Source organism: Entelurus aequoreus, linkage group LG03 (genome assembly GCF_033978785.1).
Source record: "Entelurus aequoreus isolate RoL-2023_Sb linkage group LG03, RoL_Eaeq_v1.1, whole genome shotgun sequence".
NCBI classification, from domain to species: Eukaryota; Metazoa; Chordata; class Actinopteri; order Syngnathiformes; family Syngnathidae; genus Entelurus; species Entelurus aequoreus.
The window spans coordinates 50,257,276-50,277,156 of NC_084733.1; the positions used below are offsets into that span (position 1 = coordinate 50,257,276).

At 40.0% G+C, this 19,881-nt stretch overlaps 1 protein-coding gene and 1 long non-coding RNA gene across 9 annotated transcripts in view; one reads left to right on the forward strand and one right to left on the reverse strand.

Annotated features, from left to right (window-relative positions):
• ttll5 (tubulin tyrosine ligase-like family, member 5) overlaps positions 1-19,881 on the reverse strand; it is a 142,915-nt gene that overhangs the window by 24,821 nt on the left and 98,213 nt on the right. For all 8 annotated transcript variants that reach the window (XR_009825310.1, XR_009825311.1, XM_062042037.1 and 5 more), the window contains 2 exons: positions 14,491-14,689; positions 3,297-3,478 (listed from right to left, as the gene is read on the reverse strand). Coding sequence is in view for 6 of the 8 variants with exons in the window: in XM_062042037.1 (XP_061898021.1) it covers positions 3,297-3,478; positions 14,491-14,689 (381 nt within the window). In the remaining 2 variants the exon portion in view is untranslated. The remainder of the gene's footprint in view (positions 1-3,296; positions 3,479-14,490; positions 14,690-19,881) is intronic.
• On the forward strand, positions 1,488-15,067 carry LOC133646558 (uncharacterized). Its single transcript, XR_009825314.1, has 3 exons — positions 1,488-1,670; positions 12,735-12,858; positions 14,551-15,067. It is a non-coding gene; the product is annotated as an uncharacterized LOC133646558 (long non-coding RNA).

The following is a 19,881-nucleotide window of genomic DNA, read 5'->3' on the forward strand; positions in this document are numbered from 1 at the left end:
ATAATGTTGGATATAGAGAACATACAAACCCTTTATTTATTGAATCAAAAATACTGAAATTCCATGACATAGTGAATTTGCAAACAGCTAAAATTATGCACAAAGCAAACTATAACCTGCTACCCAAGAATATACAACAATTATTCTCAAAAAGAGGAGAAATATAATCTTCGAGAAAAACGTAATTTAAAACATTTGTATGCACGTACAACACTTAAGACCTTCAGTATATCAGTATGTGGAATTAAATTATGGAATGGATTAAGCAAAGCAATCAAACAATGTACTAATATGATTCACTTCAAGAAACTCTTCAAACTTAAAGTGTTTACAAAGTACAAAGAAGAAGAACCATGACAAACATTCTCAATTTATTTCATCCATCCATTCATTCATTCTTAAAGTAATCTTACTTATCTCATCATATGAAATATGACTTACTTCACCAATTATTATTATTAAATTATTACAATTATTTATTTATTTATTTTTATTGTGATTACTTATGAAGTTTATTGCGAATAAATTGTGAGTAGGAAGTGAACAAAAAGTTTTAGCAACTGTTATGTAAAGAAAAGGGGTAGGATTAAATAAGCTCTGCTTCTTCCTACTCCTTTTTGAACATGTTGAAAAGAGAAACTGGAAATTGTGATGCATCATGTTGTATGCTTGCATGTTCGAAATAAACTCAAACTCAAACTCAAACTCAGTAGAACGTCATAAGTGGCTGTAAAATGTGCACATTTGGTAGTATATAGGGTCTCTAGCATGCACACACACACACACACACACACACACACACACACACACACACACACACACACACACACACACGCACACGCACACAAACACCAACTATGGCTGTAGTGCAAGTACCATTAAAAAAGCTACTAGAGTAAAATTAGAAGTTACTAATCTGTTACTCATCCATCCATCCATTTTCTACCGCTTGTCCCGTTCGGGATCGCGGGGATGCTGGAGCCTATCTCAGCTGCATTCGGGCGGAAGGCGGGGTACACCCTGGACAAGTCGCCACCTCATCGCAGGGCCAACACAGATAGACAGACAACATTACTCAGTACTTGAGTATTTTTTTTCTGAATACTTACTCTTAGTCAAGTAATTATTTGGATGACTTTAGTACAATTTTTGGCAACTCTACTCACATCTGATGTGAACCACTACGCCAGGGTTCCCAAATCTGGCCCGCCAGCGTCCAAAATTCAGGCCGCGGATATATACCGTATTTCCTTGAATTGGCGCCGGGAATATAGTATTCGCCTGCCTAGAATTACAGCCGGGTCAAACTCGTTTCGCAAAATAATTAGCGCATGCTTGGCACTTCCGCCGGGTCAAATATGAGTCATTAAATGACTCCCGCCTCCAGGTGGTAGAGGGCGCTAGTGATCCTTCTTGCGACTACCAGTACTGCAGGAGACAGGTACTGCAGAAGAAGACAACAAGCAGCAAGCATGCAGCAATTGTTTGCTTGCACTTTTAACATGGAGGATTACATATCTAAAATAAAACCGTTTTCTAAACTGGACTTTCAATCGAAGCAGGAGGTAATAATTAAAGGAATATCTCCAGAGACTTTTAAAATTGAAGAAAGATGAGAAAGACTGCCTTTGATCAGAAGCAGCTGCACATGGACCCATCTACAAGTAAAGGTAAGATCATAATAACGTTTTTTTTATTAAATGTGTTTTTAATGATAAGGTATGCGCCGGAGTGAGAAGAGGTTTTAAAATAATTAGAGCATGCTTGCTCATTCCGCATGGTTTTGGTAACCGCAGGAGTGAGAAGAGGTTTTAAATTAATTAGCGCCCCTGCGGCTATTCAAGGAAATACGGTATATGTATATATACAGCCAGGCCCACGGCCAAATATTTTGAACCCAATGCGGGCCCCGAGTCAAAAAGTTTGGGGACCCCTGCACTACGCTATTAATAACTTAAGTCTCTTACTGTTGATTGTAAATTGCATTTTTAGGACCTATCGAGCAGCTCATTTATTTTACATATCAGCACAAATACCCGCACCTTTTCTAAACGAGCCGACAGCCCTTGATAAATGGATGAAACAAACCAGTGTTGCTGATCAGTGGCACGTTTGTACAGTTCAGTGTGCAGTTCAACATGTGCCGAGAGGAAAGTGAATAACCTTGAACTGTATGATCAAACCCAGCACAGTGATTTTATTATAAGTCAGCCAGGCTTAGGTGTACACTGGGATGAATATCAGATAACAAAAAGGATTGGGTTGCCCCTAAAATGAGGGCTAGAAGGGAAGCAACTTATTATCCCAACATTTTCTGCAAACAATCATCTCCATTCCACTGGATAGAGTCGACTTTACTCTGTCACTCTTTTCCATTCCCTTTCTTCTTTCATTTCATTGTTTCCATCAATGCTTTTTGGTTCTGAAGCTTCCGTTTTTCCCACACTCTCCCCTGTCACACTGGCCGACCACAAAAATGCAGGACAGAGGAGCGTGTTGGGGAAGGGGGGTCGGCATTGGGGAGGGGAAGGTTGCTCTGGAATTCCACATGCAGTGGGTAAACACGGCAACTGCCAGGAAGACACACACACATACACACACACGCACACACAGATACACACACTCCGGAGCAAACACGACACCTAGCCGGTTCCACTAACCTTCACTACAACCCCTGAACTGCACCACTGCCCTTTTAACTCTTCGCTTGCCAGCCCAAGTCAGCCGTATGAATGAAACACATCAGCAAATAGAGCACTTCCGGGCCAGTCTTTACAAAATGAGCACTATCCTATCAGGCTTCCACACGTAGAAATAAACAAGCATTGATAAAACATATACCGACTTTGGGATTGAGATCTTGTACCTGCAACAAGCATTAAAATAATAGTCAGCTCTGATCATAAATGTTTGCCTTTGTTGTGTAATTTGGCCAATTCCTGTAGTAATAAAGTCATAAAGCAAGCTGGGGAACTAGCTGGCCGTTCAGCCCTGATTCACTCGTTTCCTTTAATTTTCCCTTCTCTGCTCTTCAGCTTATCTCCAAACCAAACAGGATTTTTTAAATGGCGCTCCGAGCCTGGGCCCTTCCACTGAACCACGTTGTGTTTATGATTCAGGCAGAAATCGGCCTGTGTGGAGGTTGTTTACTGAAGAGGCAGATCCACCCGCAGCAAAAAGACATGGTGTACAGCACACATGGTGGAACTCTCATTATAATTAGCCATATTGTCTTGAAACTCAACAAAGCCATGCCAGAAGCAACATTAAGAATGGAACTAAAAGGCAACTCTTACTTGACAAATCGCTTTGTTGCTGGTTTCCTGAGCGGGCAATCTCGGGCCTCGCTGGGTGGCTTTGGGGAGAGAACGCAACTTTCACAGGCCTGACTGTGACTGTGATGGGGTGGTCCAGGAAAGCTGGATGATTTTGTGGGAACCGTTGCGTGGCGAGCGCTTGTTTCGTTTGACTGTTGATCCTGTGGGACAAAAAAAAGACAACTTCTGTTTAATTTTGACTTTCTCCTTCTAATTTATATACAACTTATGGGACAATATGTCGGGTACACAAAGTACAAATCTCAAAGACAGACAACCAATTGCATTTCCATTTTTGGGACATTCGATGGTTCTGTGTCCATAAGTGTGATTCCAATGAAAATGTTTGGCCGTACTACAAGGAAGACCAAATCCCAGGCAAACTTTTGGCAAACACTGCACATAAAAAACTAGTCCATTTGCCAGTGTATCATTACACTGAATCAAGTGCCTAAACAAAGAATCGGTGGTGGTGACTCAGTCTTGTCATGATATTGATACACTGCGAGTCTGATCTACTAAAGGTTTACATGTATTAAAACGCTTTCAAATTTGATAGCACACATGCAAAGCTGAGCTACTACTTGTGTCTCCTGAAAGGGCTGTTTGCAACATTTACACAGATGTCTAGAGGGCGCAAACTTTCCAACGTTATATCCCCACCCTCTTACAGCTTCTAGGACATAATTACATAACTAAGTACGTATGTAACACATGCACATGCATTAGCTTTGGGTGTTGTTAGCTAATGATACTGATTTGGATAATTACCACTAGCTGTCATTGAATGCAAACGATATAACAACATGACTGCAAATTGTTTGTTGCTTCACTTGGACTGCTTTTGTATGTGTGCACAAGCTCCCTGTGCGTACACGTTGACAAAACAGAGTGAGTGACTGCCGTAAACACTAATCATCTCATTTGGTCCAGTAAATAATTACACAAACTTAGTAACTACAAAAAATATAGACAGTTTTAAAATCATAATGTTCTGTTTAAACCACTAACGGTAACATGAGCTAGCCAATGTTGTTCTTGTTATGGTTTTTGCTTTGAAGAAGAATTGCATTTTTTGGGGAATTTTGCTTATCGTTCACAATCATTATGACAGACAAGAACACGTCTCCTTTTTTTAGGATTCTAAAGACGATAATACAAAAAAACGCTTGAAAGATGCAGCAAATGTAGCTTTTAAAGCCTTCTAAAATGACTTAAAAACTCTCATTAAACATTTTATATACACACTGCAAGTATTTATATAATGTTGTAACAGACACATTCATAATAAAATGTAATATGTACAATATTTACCATATTTTGGTCTTTATAAGCATTGCCATAACTGTTTTCCTTGGATGATTTATTTCGGTTTCCATAGCAGCGCATTTCCGACTTCCGGCAACAAATGACTGTTCCTACTTCAGGAAACAAACGCTTGTCTATTGTAATCATGGCAGACTTGGTAATAGAAGACGAAGATGGCTATTTTTGGACAACTCAGGATTCACAACCTTATCATTTTGAAGCTGAATATACAACAGATGAATCGCTAGTTATAGAAACGAGCACGAAGGAAGGATTAAACGAAGCAGACAGGAAGCGTAGAGAGTGAGGTTGGTGTGACTTAGTCACGGTGTAAAATGTGGAACTTGGAGCCAAGCTATGACGACATAAATGGAGTGTATACCCCAAATAAACCGGGAAAAAAAACTACCCGGCCAGCTGGACCAAATGAACTGTCCATCAAGTGAGTCACTATATTGCTCATGATACACACAACATGTCATGCTATAGTACATATGCTGTTGAGCTGGCTGTGTACAAACAAAACATGAAATAATACTTAACAGATACTGTAATATGGTTCTAATTGCTTTTTATCAGTACAGATTGGTGTCTTATTGCACTGTGTTGTGCATTACAAACTCTAAAGCGATTCAGGGACTGACATAGATGCTAACTTACCTTTTGCCGTAGCTGGCTTACGACTAATACTGTAGTATACCAATGTGTTACTCTTACAATAACAATGTCATTACAGTTGGTTATTATACATGTTCTTGAATGTAAATGAAGTATTGTTGGCGGTGTTTGAAATGCATTTTTTATGTGATATAGAGGTAGAATTGGTTGCTCGTATTACAGTAGCTGCATTGTCTCTCATAAAGATTGTAGAGCGATTAGCAAAATAAAAATAAAAAAGTGTAGTTGCCCTTTAAGAGAGCAAAATAAGGAGCGCAATCCATTTAGTGTTTCTGTCTTCAAGAATATGTAGAATATAAGCTGATCATCAGAACACCCACTATACTAGGAGGAGATGCAATTAGAATTATTTAGCACATGCAGTGTGATTTATTAAGAATACATCTCTTTGCGTCTGTATTTAGTCTGTCGAGAAAGGACGTGTGCAGAAATGGCTTTGAGAAAGGAGGCAATCGGGCTGCAACTCCGTCATACACATGCTTATCAACATATATGGACTGCCAAAAATACAATTGTTAGACATATCATCTATTCGGCAATATAATTTTATAGATGCTGGATGACTTAAGGGGCTGATGAAAACAAATTCAATTGACGCGTTTTGGTTTATCTATGTTTTTTTAATTTAAAGTTCATTTTTCATATGAATGAAAAAAACTTCTCGTAATTTGTATTTTCTTGCGTCTGGAACAATCCACCGCATGTTTGTAGTTAGTGCCAGCAACTTCCATGAGCACACCTTCAGCACGCTAAAAAAGTTGGTTCCATTATAGATGCACTGCAGGACTGATTTTAAAATGTCCATAAAAAGGGGTACAAATGTGCTGCATGTTTCAAAACATAGCAAAACATTAGCATGATAACATTAAATGCAGTAAATGAGTGTCTCCGTGGTAAAAACCGTGGAGTATACACAAAAACATCATTTAAATAGCGGCACACTGTTGAAACTGAGGCAATAGTGTACTACTGAGCGTTATGGTCACGGCATATTGAACTCCAGGAGTAGGTCTTACTGTCTTAAGCACAGCAAAACACATCACAGCAACTTGGAGTAAAGGGTGAAAGACAAGCCATATCCATCCTAACTCATGGTGCAAGGGATGCACTCCTAATCTAGCAGTAAAACACTTAAAGGGGAACTGCGCTTTTTGGGGAATTTTGCCTATCGTTCACAATCATGAGAGACAGGAAGACAAAAGCTTTTCTTTTTTCTTTTTAACATGTAAAAATTGTCTCTTTAGCTAGCAATGCAGCTAATGGAAGCAATCAATTATACCTCTAAATCACTTTAAAAATGCATTCAAAAACAGTCAATACTTCATTTACACAGCTGTAGCGACATTGTTATTGTAAGAGCGAACGCTGAGGAACTATTTTTCTACACATCGCCTTGCTATGGTATTAGCCAGAAAATACGGCAAGAGATAAGCTAGCTTCTACATCAACACGAAACATGTTTGAGTTTGTAATGCACAACACTGCGCTAGGTCAATAACTTGTGCTGACTGAAAAACATTACAGTGTCTGTAAAGTATTAGCCCACATTTCATGTCTCGTTTGTACAGAGCTGAGCTAGCCAGAGAGCGTATGTACTGTAGTTGTACTAACGCGCATGGCGTGCTGCCCAAAATCAACAGGAAATGTCCCCGGCCACGCCGGGGACATTTCCTGTTGATTTTGGGTAACCAATCCATTTATGTCAAAATTGTCAAATTGTCAAATTGTCTCCAAGTTAATAATAATAATAATAATACCTGGGATTTATATAGCGCTTTTCTAAGTACCCAAAGTCGCTTTACATGTTTTTCTGAACCCATCAATCATTCACACCTGGTGGTGATAAGCTACTTTCGTAGCCACAGCTGCCCTGGGGTAGACTGACGGAAGCGTGGCTGCAATTTGCGCCTACGACCCCTCCGACCACCACCTATCATTCATTTCACCGGTGTGAGCGGCACCGGGGGCAAAGGGTGAAGTGTCCTGCCTAAGGACACAATGGCAGCGATTTTTGGATGGTAAGAGGCAGGGAGTGAACCTGCAACCCTCAGGTTTCTGGCACGGTTGCTCTACCCACTACGCCACGCCGTCCCAAGTTAAGTTCCACATTTATAGCGTGATCGCTTTCCCCTCACTCTGCCGGCTTCTGTCTGCTCCAACATCTCAGCCTCTTCTTCGTGCTCACTTCTATAAGCAGCAGTTTATCCTCTGTATATTTTGATTTAAAAAAAAAAAAGTTGTGAATCCTCATTTGTCCAAAAATAGTCGTCTTCATTTTTTGTTACCAAGTCTGCCATGATTATAACACACACGCGTGTTTGATTCCAGAAGTAGGACACGTTTTTTACCAGAACAATGGACGTGCGGTGCTATGGAAACAGATATCAATGCGTGGGAGAAGTCAGTCCGGAAATGATAAAAAAAAGGTCAAAATAAGGTAAATATGGTCAGATTACATATTGTTATGAACTTGTCTACATTATACATAGACTTGCAGTGTGTATATAAAACGTTGCTGAAGGGTTTTGAAGTTGTTTTAGAGGCCTTTAAAATCTACAATGGTGACTCCAATGAGCCGCAACTTTCAAGCGTTTTTTACCATCTTTAAAATTCTAAAAAATAAAATAAAAAAGATGTGTTTTCTTGTCTCTCATAATGATTGTGAACATTTCCAAACATAAGTGGAGTTCCAGAATTACAGTATATTTATCTAGCGTTTTTCTCTAGTGACTCAAAGCACATTCATAGTGAAAAAAGCAGTTCATGCCCTGCTGAACATCAATCAATCAATCAATCAATGTTATTTATATATCCCTAAATCACAAGTGTCTCAAAGGGCTGTACAAGCCACAACGACATCCTCGGTGTCGAGGGTCTGACATAATATTGTGAAAGTCCAACACATCAGCGAAAGTCCAGTCATGGTGGGGCCAGCGGGAACCATCCCGAGTGGAGACGGGTCAGCAGCGTAGAGATGTCCCCCATCTGATGGACAGGCTAGCGGTCCACCCCGGAGCAGAGTCCTACAATACTATGCGTTCCACAGATCCAGATACAGCCACAATGTATTATGTGTTGAGAAAGAAATGTTAGCTTGTCTCTCTCTCTCTCTCTCTCTCTCTCTCTCTCTCTCTCTCTCTCTCTCTTCGCTCTCTCTCTCTCTCTCTCCTCTCTCTCTCTCTCTCTCACTCTCTCTCTCCTCTCTCTCTCTCTCATCTCTCTCTCTCTCTCTCTCTCTCTCTCTCTCTCTCTCTCTCTCTCTCTCTCTCTCTCTCTCTCTCTCTTCTCTCATCTTCTCTCTCTCTCCTCTCTCTCTCTCTCTCTCTCTCTCTCTCATCTCTCTCTCTCTCTCTCTCCATCTGTTGTTGTCATGTGTTTAGAACTTTCATTTTTTTACAAATCCTCGCTTGTGTGCGGCATGTCAAACAATTATAATAATACAATGGAACCCCAATGCTAGCTCAATATGAGTCCAAAAAAATACAATGGAAAGCGTTGTCGACACTGCCCTCCCTCTTCTCCCTCTCTTCTGCTGCACGCCAAGGAGATTAACTGAAAAGGTAAAGTCGATTTTTTTTTTCCCTAATCGTTGTGGTAACCTGGCTGTCAAAATTGAAGACTTTTGTGATATCAAAATTGTGAGTGCACCACAAAGCTAGTGACAGGGTATGTGCGTGTAGGCAGGGCAGGTTAAATATAAGAACAGTAGAGGGGAACTGCCCCTCATTTTTTGGAACTTTGCCCAATTGTTCACACATCATTATGAGACAAGAAAAACATCTGTTTGTTTTTAATGCACTGTAACTCGTAAATAGTTGTAAATAAAAGTCTGCTTACAGCAGAGCCAATGCAGAGGTCCTCTATTCTGCCCACAAAGTCCATCAAAATAACCATCCAAAAAAGCTCCAACAATGCCCTATTTACATTTCACAACCGGTATTTTTAAAGTATTAGTGATATTGTTATTATAAGCGCTAACACAGACAAACTATTTTAGCGGCGCATTGTCACAGACAGCTAACTAGCTATATTAACATCATGAGCTAGTAAGCTGCTCTTTCCGCCTCAGAGCTTGTGGAAGTTTATTCTATCTAGATCATAAATAATGTGTCTCACGCTAGAAGGGTGAGGACATAATTGGGACAAGTTGGGTCAACTTCGGCATCCAAATTTAGACACGGATTTAGCGAGAGAGAAGATAAGAAAAGACGGTTGATTTCACCCCCCTTCTTCTTCGCAAGGATTATAAGTAATTCTTCATCTAAACGGGGAATATATGAACATCCTAATCAATCGGCATCCCATTGAGAGCGGACATTGTACAGTAAGTGATGTGTTATTATGTTTGTTGGCTTCTAATGGAGTCTGCAGTGAGCAGAAATCAGTGATGTTTACGAAGAACCTTGCGATGTATTTGTGAAATTAAAAATGAGCAAAATAAGTAAATATTACATGTTTTTATGAACATGCCTGCTACTAAAATTACATACATACTTAGAGCATGTACAAAAGTATATAAAACCTTGATTGAGAATGTTTTGGATGTCTCTTTAAGCACTTTTTAGGCAGAATAGAGCGACTCCCGTAGGCTCCATTCTAGGCGAACTTTTGATTGCATTTATTTACTAGTTAGAATGCATTTTAAAAATATGTATGTGTGCTTGTCTTATATAAAAAATGTGAATGATAGGCAAAATTCTCCCCAAAAATGCAGTTCCTTTTTTAAGGTTGTTTGTTGCTGTTGTTAGTATGTTTTTTAAATAGAAACTTGATCCATGTTTGTTTGATATACAGTACCAGACAGCGCTTAATATTGTGTTTAAAAAGTGAAAAACTTCCACTAAAACATGGACTTTTGTCGAGACTACAATCAATTTTTCATATTTACATTGTTGTTTATGGAAATAATTGGTTTATTTTAGGAATTTTTTCCATTTACGAACTCGTAAATTGAGGTTCCACCTTAATAACATAATGAACAAGTTATAGCTTCAGTATGCAAGGGCAGCTAAAAAAAAAATAAAAAAAGAGTTCTGTGAGTCAATCTAAGGGGGAAATGCAGGGTGGAGTGATAATTTTTGTTAAACTCATTACAATGAGTGATGCAAACTGATGTTAAGTTCAAATTGACAAGTCATCCTTAATGAAAACAAGCTTCTATTTTTATTGGATTTGGCTGCACTAAAAAAGCAGATTCCTCACATAATTTGTTTGCTTATAAAGAGACACTCAAAGGGCTTGGGTGGATTTGGAAAACAGTTTTCAGTGACATATTATCTTAGAGCTGTAGTTCAAGTCCATCCTTGCAGCCATTCTGGTGCAAGTGTTGCATGCATTCCCTTCGCCATCTCATGTGTATGCTATTTTCTCTACAGCTTCATATGGTTATCTAAGACGCTGGCTGATGGTCTTCCAGCTTCACAGTGCAATCGTTCAAGGGCCGCCATTGGTGCCGATGATATCTGATGTAATTTCTGTGCTGATAAATAAGAACTTGAGTTCCAGGTTGCATGGCCTATGGCTGCATTTCAGCTTGAGCTAGGCCAGGAAGGGCACCTTTGTTTGGCTGCCAGGTGGCCTGGGGCCAAGCCCACGGAGGAGCCGCACAGTCTGCACCCAATAAGTGAAACGTGGAGAGAGAGAGCCCGGAACAGCCTCCCTGACTATTTCTCTCTCCCGGAAAGCCTACAAATATGGACACTCACTCTTCCAATGAGAAAGCCAGGAAGGTGTGCTTAAGGAGCCACAAGCCAAATTGTAAAAAAAAAAACACACTCACAGAGAAATAAAAATGCAATGAACTCATGTAATCAATGAGTGGGTCTTGCAGAATCATTCTGGTCAGCCTCAAAAAGCACAATGGGTTTAACAGGCTGTGAAGAAGTTGTCAGTACAGACTGTCAGGAAGAAGCAGGTGGAGCGGAATGAACAGGAAACAATGGCAAGGATTTTAGAAAGGGTTGTCAAATGTGGTGATGAAACTCCCGTAACTAGTCACCCTTTCTGTAACCTCAGTTTTTAAGCGACTAGACGGCCATTTGATGGTTTCATAAGATATTCCTGAGGCTGTTTTACCCGGAGGATGGCGGGAAATCCTGTAGGGAAAAATGTAAGCCAATGACTTTTAAGAAAAGGATGAGAAAGTGAAGGAAAGTGACCACATAAAGTGCCCTGTGTGAAGCTGTTGCACCAATCCAAGACAAATGTCACCTAAATTGCATGAATTAAGGCCCAGCTATAAAGATGAAAAAACAATGAGCAACAGCAATGCTGAGAACTGCTTGGAAAAAAGTGCCTGCTTCCAGTCATTCCACACTGTAAGCTGTCCCATGGCACCCTCCTGTCTCCACTTCTCTCCATCTTCGTGTTGACTCCACAAAATCCACTGGAAAATGAATAAATACGCTCCTCCTTGGGATCGTCTTTCAGAGCAACTGTGCAAAAACATGGCAGCGAGGACTACGTGTTTTTTCCCAAAGAGCAAAATTGTCTGTAAACTTCAAATTGTTGACGGCCAGTCATACATCAGAGAAAACGACATTAGCGTTTTAATGGGGACATAACATTTGCCATGAACAAACTCTTAAAAGAACCTCTCACAGGCAGCATGCGTTGATTACTTCAAATATAAGCTTGGCTGAGTAGCCTAGTCAAACAATGCAGTCTTGAGTGAGGAGTCATGTTTGGCTCTCCAGGAATGAGCTTCTGTCAAGCAGGATGTTCCCACTGAAAGACCAAGTGGTTTGGAAGGAGATTCTCCAAATAGCTTTTGAAATGCTAACATGAAAGCTTCCTCTTCATGTGGGCGCTTTTTGGACAATCGTATGCTTAGGTAAGGTAATATTTTTTTAGACATGGGGGAAACATAACTCAGCAGTTCACTGACAAGTCACTGGGTTTTCATCTGCGCCATTCAGAGGTATATGTTTGACATGAAGCTTTGGCACTTTGTTTTCTAATAGTAACTAATCTGAATGTAGGTAAATACTTTCAAGAGTATCCCCCTCTAGTGGTTTCTTGAAGCAGTCTATCCTACTTTCTTTTTAACTGTGGAATATTGAAAGTATGTTGTGATGAGACCCCTACTATGCAAAATAGCCTTATGGCAGTAATATGTGTCCCTAGAGTCGGTTGATGACCACCAAACGCTCGCTTTATGTGTTCCGGGTTTTAATGAACAAAAAACCTCCTCGTGGACATACTGACCCGTACATAGCTCGATGATCCCATCCCATGTATAAGCCCACAACTTCACAGAGGTTAGTTTTGTAAAAGGGCAGGCTTCGCTACACGTCTTAAAACTAGAAAATAACTCTGAGAGTGCAGACCTCCGCCAGACCATATCGTAAAAAAAAAGTCCTGAATACATCTGAATCAGATCCAAAGTGTAATGTCTTATTTCTTCTTCCATTTCTGACATTTCCTTAATAGGTATGAATGTCCTGCGATGAGGTGGCGACTTGTCCAGGGTGTACCCCGCCTTCCGCCCGATTGTAGCTGAGATAGGCTCCAGCGCCCCCGAAGGGAATAAGCGGTAGAAAATGGATGGATGGAGGTATGAATGTCTGCCCATAACTTTATGAGCTATCCATAGCAGAAAATAAGAAACCCAAAACACAGAAACACAGTACGAAACATACACGATACCGATAATTTAAAAAAACGATACCGATAATTTCCGATATTACATTTTAAAGCAATTATCGGACATCTCTAGTATCTGTAAAGTATTAGTCCACATTTCATGTTTTGTTTGTACACAGCTAAGCTAGCCAGACAGCGTATGTACTGTAGTTGTACTAACTCGCTTGGCGTGCTGCATGTATCATGATCGATATTAAAGTAACTCACTCGATTGACAGTTCGTCTGGTCCAGCTGGCCGGGGATGTATCTTGTTGATTTTGGGTAAGCAATTCATTTATGTCGAATTAGCTTGTCTCCAAGGTCCATATTCATAGCGTCAAAATCGCTTTCATCCCCTTGTCCCAGCTTCCATCGGCTCCAACGTCACACTCTTCCTTTGTGTTTGCTTCTATAGGTAGCAGTATATTTAGCTTAAAAAATATAAGGTTGTAAATCCTCATTTGTCCAAAAATAGTCATCTTCGTTGTCTGTTACCAAGTCTGCCATGATTAGAACACACACACACATGTTTGATTACGGAAGTAGGAACAGAAGTCCAGACATCAGATGTGCACTGCTTTGGAAACAGAAATCAATGCGTGGAATAAATCAGTCCCTGAAATGATTAAAATGATCAAAATAAGGTAAATATTTAACATATTACATATTGTTATGAACGTGTCTGTTATTACATTATATATAGATTTGCACTGTGTATATAAAACGTTGCTGGAGGGTTTTGAAGTTGTTTTAGAGGTCTTTGACTGCTACAACGGTGACTCCTATTAGCCGCATCTTTCAAGTGTTTTTTATCATCTTTAAAATCTTTTAAAAAATACAAAAAGACATTTGTGTTTCTTGTTTCTCATTATGATTGCGAACGATAGGCAAAATTTAAAAAAAAAAAAGTGCAGTTACCCTTTAAGTCAACAGGCATGGGAGCTAAAAGTTTTACATTTTTTATTTTTCTTCACCAAATAGGCTAACCGAGCATGATGTTGCTGTTAAAATGTGACTTTAATGTAGTTCATACAGATACTTTTTTTAATATTGCAGTGCTTCTTAATTATTTTCTGTTACGTCCCCCAAGGAAGAATAACATATTTTGCCCCCCCACTCTCCACTGTGACTATTAATAGTATAATCTGTCCATAAAATTGTTATAACCATACCTCTACATTTTATTGTAAGCTTATTAACATTGAAGGAAACAACACACCGGTCTTTCCTCATCTGCCACCATGGCTACAGTGAGGCGAAGTGCTACATGCGCTCCATCATATTCTGGTACGGCAAAAAAAAACAGAATACAGTGCCCCCCCCCACCCCCCCCATCACACGAGGAGGGCCCACCCTATTATTTGAAAAGTGGCACGCGTGCACAAACACAGTTCATTAGCAATGTTCCTAATAAATTACTAAAAGTAGTTTGTAAACAGTCCAAATTCCAGAATCAGGCAACTGTTGGGCAACATGCTTGTTATTGTGATATAATAGTTGTTATTGTGGGGACCTATGATAGTTAGAAAAAATGTTAAAAACAGTATGTGACATTTACAGTACCTGATGCCCGCTGTGGTTCTGGTCCAATATTTTTTGCTGCTGAAGTCTCTGTTTTTGCAGTTGATGGACAGCAAACTGAAGCTGGTAGCTCCCTCCAGGGGCCTGCCACCGCTGCTCTGGATTCGCCGACCTCACGGAAGGAAAGTCACTGCCACTCTGCCTGTCACAGGAAGCCTCTCCATCCTTCATTTTCCTATGACTTGGAGAGCAGGGATGTCACACAACATAGCTTGTGTTTGCTGGATTTGTGTGGGCTTTCATACAAAAATGTTTTGTTAGTTTATTAATCTTATGACCAAACATAACATGCCTTATAACAATGACCACCGCACAATGACTGTTAAAACCATGGCAAAATATTAAATTTTTAGTGTGCCATGTTTGTAGTATGTTGTTGCAAGACTCCCAATTGAGTCAATTGCTGCATGAAGCTTCATGATGCTGGAAAATGTACTTTGTGCCCGAATATCTGTATTGATTTTTTTTTTTCGGAAAGATATATGATCATTTTGGTTTGTAGTCTTCCTTTTGGACATAATTTGTAGATATAATTGTGTAATAAATGTGTTAACATTTACATTTCAGTAGGAGTTCTCCAAATTCTTTTTTTTTGCATCCATAATTTAGAAGTATTTAATAAACACTAGTTTAAAAAAGGCTCAAATTTAGTGTCTGTACTTGCTTGCATTGCAAACATACAGTATGTCTATGGCGTCACATAAGTACCAAAAATCCAAGCGCGTAAAAACTGTTATCGCGCGCTGATTCTCCACTTCGTGCACGCGCGCGACACCCTTTTGCGCGCGCGTGGTGCCTTTGTGTGCGCGTGCGGCGCCTTCTGGCGTGCGCGCGGTGCCTTTCTGGGCGCGCGCTGTGCCTTTCTGCGCATGCGTTGTGCCTTTCTGCGCGCGCGCTGTCTCGGTCTGTGCGCTGTCATGTTTCATTTTGGTAGTTTGGGGGCGGGCATGCTTAGACCGCCCCTTCTTTCTGATTGGCTTTGAAAAAGAAAAAAGAAAAATACAACTTCAAGTAGGTTGTAAAAAAAGGCAGATGAAGTGAAACTATAGCAATGCTTTTCTTTACACTCTCATGCACACAGATACGCATGTTATGAGAAGTATATTGTTTCAAAAATATTAACATTAATTGTTGATATTTTAAACATCTTTCAGATTACATTGCTCGAATTCACTTTACTACACAAATATTAGGCCCAATGTGCAAGATTATTCTATTAGTATTAGTTATTTTTATGTTTTATCATATCTTAGCTTATTTTTATGTTTTATCATATCTTAGCCTATTTTTATATGGTCTTATTATATTTATATTTCAGTTTTTATTGTATTTTATTTTGTTTTATAGTTTTTCATATTGTAGTTTATTTTTATGTTTGATTATATCTTATCTTATTGCATATTATTTTTGGACTTTTACCTGATGTGTATTTTAATTATTTTTAATCCATTTATTTGATCATCTAGTGTTTCCTCAAAGAGCCCTCTGGATCTCCACGTCCAGAGGGTTCCTGTGATTGGCTATTGTCATTGTGTTGTTATTATTATTGTTGTTGTTGTTTGTTTATTTTTATGTACATGTTTGACTGTCTTCATGGGGTGTGGGTGTTATTTCTCATTTTGTTTTTAACTATGTAAAGCACTTTGAGCTGCATTTTAAATGTATGAAAAGTGCTTTATAAATAAAAATGTTATGTTATTTTTAGTAATAGTACCCTTACAATCACTCCAAACCAGTTCAATAACTTACCTCTTTTTCAGCCAACATTTTTTTATCCACTTCTTCCAATGACCCGCCCTGCTATACTTCTGATTGCTCAAAGCCAATCAGAAAGAAGGGGCGGTCTAAGCATGCCCGCCCCCAAACTACCAAAATGAAACATGACAGCGCACAGACCGAGACAGCGCGCGCGCAGAAAGGCACCGCGCGCGCGCACAAAGGCACCACGCGCGCGCAAAAGGGTGTCGCGTGCGCGCACGAAGTGGAGAATCAGCGCGCGATAACAGTTTTTACGCGCTTGGATTTTTGGTACTAATGTGACGCCATACATGTCCCACATCATTTTCTCCTGGTTTCCCCACATGGGTAAATGCTATTACATATCTCTATACACTGATACAGTGAACATTAAAAAAATAGCTCATATCAGGCCCAGACTGTCAGAGAGATTGGGCTTAAGTGTGCAAATCAGAGTGAAAGTTGATGGCAAAGCTTGTGGCAGCCATAGAAAATACCAAAGTCATTTGCTTCAGTACTCCCAGAACTTCACGTTCCATTCACATCACAAAGCCACAAACTGGAAAGAAAAGCATTTGACGAGCGACACAAGTTTGTAACTGGATTATCTGTTATTAGAACTAAGCCGTTCTTTTCTTTTCTTTTTTTTTTGACCACTGTTAGAGAAAAGAGGAGACCGGCCTTATCCTCAACATACTTAAATTGAATCCATTGCTCCCTCATGACCGAAAGATTCCAGGAGAAATGGAACTAATTTAAGGAAATGTCTGTGTTTCAGTTTCATCTCATCTGAGGAACCTCGTAGGTCGTGCTATGTGAATGCATGATGTCAAAAAAAGAATATGGCATTTAACACAGTGGACGGGATTGATTGACCATAATATACGGTACTGTTACTGTAGCCAAGGGTTTTATTTGAACGGTTGAAGGGATGGAGTACGGTACTTCTACACTGTGTCCCAGTGCAAAAAACAAGGTGCATAAAAGCATCCTTGGATAAGTTTAGTGAGGAAGAACTTGACTGACTCTGATCTCAAACACATTAAACACATGTATGTGACCTCTGACTTCACAAATGTTCTTAGAGATTAGAGGTCCTCAATTATATGTATCCACTGGCAATATTTTTTTCTCAGGAGGCATTGTAAGGGCCAGTAAGTACTAACAGAATGAAAACTACAATAATGGTACATCATCAGGAGATAATGAAGTATTTAACTTTCTTAAGGAAGAATATATCTGAACACCAATCTCCTGATTTCTTTTTATTTTTTATTTTAGTGAAGTGTATATTTACATAAATCAAGGAAATAATGATTGGGATGATAATTTGTTACGGTGTCACATGCTGGTTGTTGGCATGACTCCAAAAGGCAAAGAAGGCAGGCAACGTGCAAGTAAAAGGCCCTTTTATTAGGGACGCCAATGAGGGAGAACCAGCGTGGCTACGGCAGTAGATCGTGGATGAGCAAAAACAAGGCAAGGCAAGACAACACAAGAAAGGGCGCCATGAACAAACCACTACAAACTAGCGTCACAAGGAAGGCAACACTGCTAGAGGAACCCTCCTGATTAGTGACTAGGTATAACCCACCTTGTTTAGTGCCTGTTGTCAGGGAGTTAGGTTTACTAATGTACACAGGGCCACACTGGCTGGCCTCCGTTACACTAACCCCCCTAAAACAGTCATGGCACTAATCTAAGCCGCTTGTCACGATGTGTTGGTGACAAACCCCAAGATGCAGAGATGGCGGCAGGCATTGTGCGAGAAAACATGATTTAATGTCCAAAAATATAAAGAAAAAACACAAACCAGGAACTAGGAACAGGGAACAGGATGCCAGGAAAACAGGAACTGGAAGACGAGGAACAAAAAGACAGCAAGCTACAAACATCTACAATATATAGCTTACCGCTACCGCTTACAGCTACACTGACATCGGCAAGTAGGAATGACAATCATCCAGCCCTGACTGGAGGGGAAGGCAGGTTTAAATAGCAGCTGGCTGATTGACACCAGGTGTGCCCAGGTGCCAATCAGCCATAGCTGAGGGGGAAACAGCACTCAGGGAGACAAACAGGAAACAGAACCAAAACAAGAGCGCTGACAGGAAATACAACCAACACAGAGGAAAAACTAAAACACAACCAAACTGTCAGGGGCAAGCCTGACACCGCTTGGTTCAGTCCCTACATTTTCTGTTCTGCTGTTGTTCGCTGACATGAGAGACGAGTGTGCTAGCTACTGAGCTAAAATCCTGGGCTATCAACCTGATAGCCAGCACTGCTCTTGAGGTTGTCAGGGAGTGAGGTCTACTAACATACACATGGCCCAGCCACACTGGCTGGCCTCCATTACATAGGGACAGGGGAGCCGCCTAATCACTAATCAAGAGCAGGTGTTGAAATTTAGCCCTCAAGCCGGAGGTAAAGTGGCTGAGAATGAGGGCAGATAGGAAGTAGAATAAAAAATAAGAGCACTGGACAGGAAACATTACCAAAAACACAGAAACATGAAATATAAATCCTACCTGTATCCGCACTCATAGGATCAAAGGATCATGGTTGCAGAGGAGATTGAATCAACAAAAAAATGTGCAATGTTGTAATTGCGCCAATTTGTGGAAATGAATTTGTCCTACTGTTGCAACTGCACACTTTGGCCAATCTTTGTCATTTTCATCAATCAAATTTGTCCCTGAGCAGTGTTCAAACAGGACTGCAACAATGACCTTCAGTAAAGCATACGTGATGACCAATGCACTATAAAACTACCTGAGCAAAGCAGTCCGTGTTGATTCTTCCTTTTACCAAGACATTTTGGACATATCCGTTCCGCTCAGTAAAATTATGCATCTGCTGATTACCACATGTTACCCATTATCATTGCTTCCTCTTGGGATTGGACCCAGGACGTTCTGCATGTAAAACAGATATGACGACCACTACACTGTAGACAACATGATGAGGGTCCTTGAAATACATAAAAAGTCATAGCTGCAACATATATGTTGCAGCATACAGTGTGTGTGATGAGATCCATATTTAAATTCACTTTCGGATCTTCTAATTACAATGTCCACGTATCCGAATACTTAAAACATTTTGGCCAAAACTTTTGCCTACTCCCTCACGGTAACACATAATTCACAATAATGGTGCAACATCAAACTACTACAGATAAGCAGTTAATAAGCCCTTTTCCACCACAGGAACTTTCCCATTTACCTTGGTAAATAAAGTTCTCCCTGTGTTTCCACCAAAAACTACTAGATCCGGTAACCTTATCGGGGGTGAGCTGTGCTGTCGAACACTGATTGGGTGAACACAGTTGGGGGTGTTCCTTAAACATATTTTTCAAACACAGGACCGCCATTTACAAAATGCTCGACGACTTATTTATTTCTTGTGTATTTTTATTACAGCAAACTTGACAACGGAGAGAAAGAAGAACTAAAGGAACTTTCGACTTGCAGGAACTATTGTGGGGCATCTTTATGCTGAAGAACGCTGATCAGTGGAACTATCTTGCACTGTTCTTACAGAGATTTACAAAGTGTTAAGATGGACTCAAAGCAATCATTATGTTTAAATGCACTAAAATAGTCTGATTTCGCAAATAGGTTTTTTTTGTTG